This window comes from Carlito syrichta, unplaced genomic scaffold, assembly GCF_000164805.1.
Source record: "Carlito syrichta isolate Samal-C Ts95f unplaced genomic scaffold, Tarsius_syrichta-2.0.1 Scaffold316474, whole genome shotgun sequence".
NCBI classification, from domain to species: Eukaryota; Metazoa; Chordata; class Mammalia; order Primates; family Tarsiidae; genus Carlito; species Carlito syrichta.
In genome coordinates, this window is record NW_007260570.1 from 355,678 (window position 1) to 364,204 (window position 8,527).

Here is an 8,527-nt window from a genome sequence, read left to right on the forward strand (position 1 = left end):
CTGGTGAGCTTGTGCCATCCAGATGCCTAGGTGCTCCTATTTTAACACGAGATTATGCAAGATGGGCACTAACATCAGTTCACAAGCAAAATGGAAACCTTGTGAATGGTCTTGGAGACCTCTTGGATCTTGACCTCTGCATTGGCCACCTCCAACATGAGCCTGGTTCAGGAAGGAGGCTAAGGCTATTATCCAAGAGTCAGAGATCAGGTGTCAGGTGACAGTTGTAGTTTTGAAGAAATGGGTCCGTGTTCAGGGTGCAGCAGTCCTGGAGATGCACTGGGTAGACCTAATGGGAGGCTGGACAGGTTGGAGGAACGAGAGAGTGGACGCTGAGGTGAGTCTGAAATGAGATGACCTGGGGGTGAACAGGACAGAGCTGTTGCTGATGCCTGAAGTGATTCATTGACTCTTTTCTCCAATTTGGAGTAAACAACCTCTAATTTCTGTGGAGCACTCCTAAAAGAAAAAAAAATCCTTCATAAATTCATATATGTGTGTGTGTGCATATATATTCCACTGAATTTTCCGCTGGCCAACCATGAAGATACAAAAGCTAATGGAGCAGTGGGTCTCATTGGCCTTGAGGAAGCCCATGTGTATATCTATATTGTCGGTTTGTGGGCTGCACATGTGGGAAGGAAGCAGGGATGACTCATACCTGTTCAATAAGTCACTGGCATTCTAGGAGAGAGAAAAAGAGAATGAGAATCACAATCAATTCTCAGGTTCCTGTTACCTCCAAATTTCCTTTCCAATTCACAATGGGAAATCAATCTGGGGTGCTACCTTGAGAAGTGGGGAGCATGGCACCCTTCTTCTGCACCCACTCCGCTGCAGCAGGACTATGTGGCCTGGGAAAAGCTACCACCGTGAACTCCTCCCTCTTACACCTCCCAGAGGGGTGCTGCACGCAGGAGGCCTACTATTTGGGTAACATCCCAGTCTTTGAGAGATGCCTCAGGGTATGCACCTTAAGTGTGTTGGTGTCTAGGTTCTTGGCTGTCCTCTCCAGATCCGTGACCAGGCTGCTGAGCTGCATTACTTCCCTGGTGATGTCAAGGATTCTGGCCGCCTCTCTTGGCATGTCCTCTGGCAGGTTCAGCCACTGCTGAGGGAGGGCATCCAGCTGGCCCCTGGTTTGATACTGGCTTTCCAGCTCAGCCTCCAGCCTGTGATTCCCATGGTCTACCTGAAACTACAGAAAAGGGTCTCCCTCTGGACCCTCACAATCTCTGAATATCTGAGTGGGAATGTTGATCTTCAGCCTTCTCCCCCTCATGGTGGCGCACTGTCTCTGCATGTCACAGGTATGGCAAGATGTCGCTGTTGTCCTCATAAAGGCAGGGACACATCCCCTTCCCACCTCACACTCTTTTGTTTTTGTTTTTCAGTCAGAGTCTTGCTTTGTTGTCTAGGCTGGAGTGCAGTGGCATGCTCATAGCTACCGCAGCCTTAACCTCCTGGGCTCAGGCGATCCTCCTGCCTCATCCTTCCAAGTAGCTGCAACACAGACATGTGCCACCACACCCAGCTAATTTTTAAATTTATTATAGAGATGAGGTCTCACCATGCTGCTCAGGCTGGTCTTGAATCCCTGGACTCAGACAATCTTCTTGCCTCTGCCGTCCAAAGTGCTGAGATTACAGGCTTATATAATTCACTGCACCTGGCTTCCACCTCACACTCGTGAAAATCTACAGATGCCATGTCATACCACAGTGGGAACACACACACACACACACACACACACACACACACACACACACACACACACGCATACAAACACACAGTCCTCAGCTATATCTTTTCACTGCCTGCTTTTAACCCCCTACAGGTCATAAGGTAAAGACAGATCTCACACCTTAGTAGGCAAAAGGAATAGAAAAGGAATAGAAAAGTAGACTGTCAGAGACAGTAATGGAGACCTATGGCATGTATAGTAATTTTCAATTGATGAGACACTGGTCTTCTTTGATTTTTACACTGAGCCAGGTAGAGCAGGGTTGGTTTTCATTTGTCATATAAGTCACAAAAAGATCAGAGGGGCTTACCTTGCCCCAGGTCATTCAGCTAGCAAACCCTAAAGCTAAGGCCAACACCCAGGTTTTCAGACTGCTTCAGGGACAGACAGCTGTGCAGGACAGGAAATAAAGACCCTGAGGATACTCAAGGTGGTCCTTCCTGGGAATCTGAGAAACCCACCTGCAGATCTTGCAGCTTCTCCTCCTCCTGAGCCTTGAGCTGCTGAAGTTCTCCAATGTCCTTTCTGAGCTTCCTGATCCTGCGGTTGAGTCGTTCCTAAAGGGACAGACACAACTGCTTGTCAGACAGTGAGTGAGAGGTGGCACCCATTGGGAAGAGTCAATGGAACACAGTGCGAGTCCTGAGCCCAGGGTGAGGCTAATATAAAATTCTGCCTAAAAAGGAGTGTCCTTGGAGCATCATGCTTGGGGAAAAAGTTTGAGAGTTTACTTAATGCATAATAATGGAGGAAAGTAATGAGTAAACTTTTATAGTCTTAGAACTATACAAAAAAATAACAGATAGTAATAGAACCGTTTCTATTTATCTTCTGGGTGCTTCTCCCAATATATAAAATGCATATCCCAATCTTTTGGCACTTCTTACTACTTTGCATTAACAAGTGAAGCCAGTCTGGAGAGAATTGCCTTCAAGAAGAGATGGCAAGTCTCTGGTACATTCCTCCCTGGTCCTCACTGGGATGGACGTCAAGAGCCCTTTGGAGCAAATCCATGGCCCAGGCAGACATGTGTCTTCTTTTTCCATCTTAAATCAATATCTGGATGGGTCACTGTGTTCCTGAAGCTATGAATATAATGAATGATTTGAATTTTCTGAAAAATTTGCTTTCAGGGTTTGGATAACCTATGAGAGAAGCAAAAATAGACAAAACTGGTCCTAATATCAACATAAGCCTGCAATGAATCAAGGTGAAGGAAAGGGGACGATGTCAACAAGAGACTCCACAAACTCTCTTCTTGTACTCCTTTGTTAGATTAGCTGCAAGACGTTACTTGTCCTATCAGATAAAAAAGCATTCAAAGTCATAGTACTAAAGTCAGTACTGATGTAAGAAGTAATGGTGCAAGAAGATATAGAAAATCAAAGTTGGTGGGGTACTTTGATTTTCTATATCTTCTTGCACCACTAGAAGAAGTAGTGGTGGCTCAAGCCTGTAATCCCAGCACTTTGGGGCTCTGAGGCAAGAGGATTGCCTGAACCCAGGGGTTCAAGAACAGCCTGGGCAACTTGGTGAGACCTCATCTCTACAATTTGTTGGGCATGGTGTCATGTGCCTGTAGTTTCAGCTACTTGGAAGGCTGAGGCAGAAGAATCTCCAGAGCCTAGCAGGTAGATACCAGGGTGGCTGTGAGTGTGCCACTGCACTCCAGCCTGTATGACAGAGTGGGACTCCAACAGAAAGAAAGAAAGAAAGAGAGAGAGAGAGAGAGAGAGAGAGAAGGAAGGAAGGAAGGAAAGAAGGAAAGAAAGAAAGAAAGAAAGAAAGAAAGAAAGAAAGAAAGAAAGAAAGAAAGAAAGAAAGAAAATCAAAGTGAAATAGCTCAAAGACAGACTCATGTTTATAAAAGAATTTAAAAAGAAACAAGTAGTCCATCCATAAATTAGCGGGAGAGGGACAGAACCTGCAGAAGACGGTCTTGAGAAAAACTAGCTTACAATAATAGAGAACTAAACTAGAATATGTGAAGGTTGATTCTAGATGGATTAAAGATCTAAGTGTGAAAGGAAAACTTATAAAGTTAATAGAAAATAAAGTTAGAGAATAAATTTGTGACCTGGCAGTAGGCAAAGATGTCTTGAACAAACTCCTCTAAGCACAAAACGTGAGGGAATAGTTTAATTTGATTACATCAAGATCAAGTATTACTGAAGATAGCACCATGTACAAAATTAACAGAAAAATGGCAGATTAGGAGATGATATCTTTAATGTTTATAACTAACACAAGACTTATATGTAGAATAAAGAAAGGAAAGCCTCCAAGTCAACAAGAAAACAAGAATCCAACAGAAAAATCTGTGAAGAAAATGAACAGTTAGTTCACAGAAGAAAGAGTACATGTGAATAAATGCCCAAACTCATCAGTGATTAGAGAAATGAAAATTAACACAAAAGTGAAATATTTTTGTCACTCATCAGATTAATAAAAATTAGACAACTGGATAATGTCCAATGGAAGGGTGCATGAGGATCCAAGGACTCCACGGCAGACTGGGGAGACTTGTGGTGGAACAGCTGTTCTGAGGAGGGTCCCAGTCACCTAAATGTGCTTCCCTCTGTGACTGAGTGGTCTTGTTTCTGCATAAATATCTCAAAGAACTCCACACTTAGGTCCTAAGAGGACATACACTCACTACAGCATTTTTTGTGGCAGCAGAGAGTTGGAGTCATACAAAGTCCACTCACACAACACAAATTGATCTTTAAAACATGGTGTGGAATAGAAAAGCAAGAAATAGAATAAGGCCTATGATATCATTTCATTTTTAAATTAAATATATAAACACATAATACAGCAATATGTGTTTTGCCAAATTATCTATTAAAAAAAGACAATACTTCCCAATGACCAAGTCTTTAAAAAAAAAAAAAACAAGAAAAAGACAAAAGACAACAAATGCTTTTTTTGTGTGTTGGAGTCTCACTCTGTCACTTAGACTGGAGTGCAGTGGCTGCTCCCGGCCACTGCAGCCTCGACCTGCTAGGCTCCAGTGATCCTTCCGCCTCAGCCTTCCAAATAGCTGGAACTACAGGAGCGCGCTACCACACCCAGCTAATTTTTGATTTATTGTAAAGATGAGGTCTCGCCAAGTTGCCCAGGCGGGTGTCAAACCCATGGGCTCAGGCAATCCACTCACTTCAGCCTCCCAAAGCACTGGGATTACAGGCTGAGCCACAGAGCCTGGCAACAAATGCTTTAAACAGTTGTTCATTTGGGGGCAGGATGGGGAGGAATGATGACAAATAAATAAATGAATAAGGTTTGTAAACAACAACAAAAAGAAACAAGAAAGGGATTTGTGAAGTAAAGATAAAGATGCACTATTAACTGAAGAATGTGTTTCATTAACTAAATCCTTCCCACCTCGGGTCAAGAAAAATTTATTTCACCCCACAATTTTAAAATAAAATTTTAAAAAGTGAGAGAGATTTTGGATATGTACAGGTAAAAAGGAGGGAATAGAGAAGATGACTGGAAGTTCTTTCCAGTTTGAGATTCTGTTGGTGAAATCAAGATCCAGGGACTGTGTGTGAGAGGTCAGCAAGGGCATTCAGCAAGCAAAGAGCTTCAGTGAGCAGAGGAGACAAAAATGTCATCATAAAGTTATGAAAAATGTGTCATCTCACTGGGTGTTACCTGCAGGCATTTCCCAGCAGAGAAAGAACAAAACACTCATAGAAGGAGTGGGAAGCAGTAATAAATGGGCAACATGGATGTTGCTCACAGGTCTTGAGGAAGAAAGTTGGTGTAGAATTGTTGCTGTGAGCACAAAAGTTTGGGTCTCTAAAGCACAAACAGCCTTCACCCCTTCCATCTACTCTCTCTGCCCTCACAATCAAGTAGTCTGTTCTTGCTATCTTCACGTCCTTACAGCCCTTCATCCCTCAGTCATCTGTCTTGTTTCTCCTCACTCCTTTGAAACATCTCTCTTCAAGCCTTAATCTCTAGCAATGAAATCCAGAGCTATCTTCTCAGATCTGATTTTCTCATATCTGGCCCCACCTGCCCTACCCAGTCCTTCCTGGACTTGTACCTCTCATAGCTCCTTCTTTACTCTTCATTTTTCCTGTAAAAGGAAGCCTTCTTGGGGGTTGGTTCGTCAACGCTTTTCTATCTCAAACTATGTCCTTAGTTTTCCATTCTGAAGACTTCAGATATCATAATTCCAAAACCAAATATTTTTTCTCCAGCCAATCTCATGTTTACAACTGAGAGTTAAGTATCAACTACTGCTTTGTTGGCAACTCAAAATCAATATGGAAGAATCATTTGTTATCCCTGTCCCCACCCTCTTTTGTAGTCCACTCTTCTTGGCCTTCATTATTTTTGTCATGGATTCACCATTCTGCCTGATTTTCAGCTTGAAATCTGTCATATTTCACCTTTGTCTATGTTACTCCTCCCTTCAAAATGACTTCTCAGCAATGAAATAAGCCCCAGTTCCTTCACCCAGCATCCAAGACTCCCATGACCCAACCTCAATTCACATTTTCTTGTTCTCTCACTGCTCCTGCACCAGCACACAAGATTACCTTCTGTGTCCTGCACACACCTGCACAGTCACACCTCCTCATGGCCTGCCTTTTACTTCCCCTTTCTAGGAAAGCTCTATTTCTCTGCCTGTCAAAATCTTAAGGTCCAGTTCAAAAAGTCGTACTCCTATCATCTGAGAGTTTAAAATTTAACAAAGTCAACTACAGACATTATGTAAATGAAAAAAGAAAGCAAAGATAACAGTAATAAAGATAAACACAAGCACAATTGAAGATAAGATGAACATATTTATAATATTCAAAATGAGTAAGGTAAAGTCCTCTCTTTAAAAAAAAAAACAACTTAGGCTGGGCACGGTGGCTCATGCCTGTAATCCAAGCACTTTGGGAGGCAGAGGCAAGAGAATTGTCTGAGTCCAGGGGATCAAGACCTGGGCAACTTGACAAGACCTCCTCTCTACAATAAATCAAAAAATTAGTTGAGTATGGTGGTGCACACCTGTGGTTCCAACTACTTGGAAGGCTGAGGAGAACTGGAGCTCACAGGCTGAGGCTGTGGTGGCCATGAGTGTGCCACTGCACTCCAGCTTGGGCGACAGAGTGAGACTCCGACTCAAAAAAAAAAAAAAAACTTATTTCAGAAACTACTTATGGGGCACAATGTTCATTATTTGGGGAATGGGCCACCTAAGACCCAATCCCCACCACTACACAATATGCCCATGTAACAAATATGCATGTGCACTTCCAAATCTAAATTTAAAAACTTTTTTTAAATAAAAATACTTATTTATCCATTTTTGCATTAAAATTATATTTAATGGGTGCATGTCATGTCAATAAGTCAGTCATCAGAATTAAAAAGCAAAATTCTATAAACTTTTACCTACCAACAATATTCCTTAGAGGAAAAAAAGACAAATTGAAATCCAGAAAATAGGCCAGGCTCGGTGGCTCAGCCTGCAATCCCGTGCTTTGGGAGGCCAAGGTGAGTGGATTGCCTGAGCCCGCGGGTTCAAGACCTGCCTGGACAACTTGGCGAGACCTCATCTCCACAATAAATCAAAAAAATTAGCCTTGTGTGGTAGCGCACGCCTGTAGTTCCAGCTACTTGGAAGGCTGAGGTGGAATGATTGCTGGAGCCCAGCAGGTCGAGGCTGCAGTGCCCGGGAGCGGCCACTGCCCTCCAGTCTGGGCGACAGAGTGAGACTCTAATTCAAAAAAAAAAAAAAAAGAAATCCAGAAAATAATCAAGACTTGTCTTGTCTTAATGAATATTTTTAAAACTTTATGATCCTGTCAGCTGTCAGATAAATGTGATTTCACACAATTCAAAGTCACATTAAATCACATGAAATTTTAAAAATTTGACAAAAAAGTATTAGATAATGATGCAACATGAGGACCTAGCAAAATTAAAATTTGTTTAATTTACTTACTAACAAAATGCATAAAAGAAAAAGTGGTTAACAGACACAAAGTATCTACCCCTGACACAGCAAAAAAATAAATTAATAGCTTTCAAAATTGCATACTCCTTACAGAGCAAACAGTGTTCTAAAATAAAGATAAAAATGACATCACTTACATGATTATGATCTAGAAAACAGCAAGAAATTAACTTGAAGGATAGTATTAGTAAATATATAAGCTCAGCAAAGACTCATTTGATTCTATGAGTACAAACTGCCAAAAAAACTAATGTCATAAAATATATCCTACTCTCAGTAAAGTCAGGGCACAGGAGGTTTAAACAAAAACAATTTAATTGATTGATGCAGATATATAAAGGAAAACTCTTAGTGAGAAGACTAATAAACCCCACAAGGCCATGATTCTTAAAGTATCAATAAATTTAATGCTATAGCCACTAAAATCTCAAAGAATGTTCTGTAAAACTTAGGAACATTGTAGAAGAGCATTCCTTTAAAAGGATAGTCACCAAGAATATCAGGTAACAAAAAATTATTAAATAAAATATACTAGACTTAAAAATAAAAAGGAACGTATCAAAACTACATAAAAATAGCTTTAGAACAGAAAAAATAATCAAAGATCGTTCAAAAAAATAGTCCATTATAGAACTTAATTTATGTCAAGCCAGAAACAACAACTAAATGTGGAAAGAACTTGCCATTATAGAAATGTTTGAGGCTAGGCTTGGTGTCTCCACCTGTAATCCCGCGCTTTGGGAGGCTGAGGTGAATGGATTGCCTGAGCCCACGGGTTTGAGACCCGCCTGGGCAACTTGGCGAGCCCTCATCTC

General features: G+C 41.6%; 1 protein-coding gene across 1 annotated transcript in view; it reads right to left on the reverse strand.

Annotated features, from left to right (window-relative positions):
- Positions 1–206: 206 nt before the first annotated feature.
- TRIM40 (tripartite motif containing 40) overlaps positions 207–8,527 on the reverse strand; it is a 13,682-nt gene continuing 5,361 nt past the window's right edge. The window contains exons 2-5 of the mRNA XM_008074517.1: positions 2,206–2,301; positions 974–1,198; positions 662–684; positions 207–459 (exon numbers count right to left, since the gene is read on the reverse strand). Coding sequence (XP_008072708.1) covers positions 207–459; positions 662–684; positions 974–1,198; positions 2,206–2,301 — 597 coding nt within the window. The remainder of the gene's footprint in view (positions 460–661; positions 685–973; positions 1,199–2,205; positions 2,302–8,527) is intronic.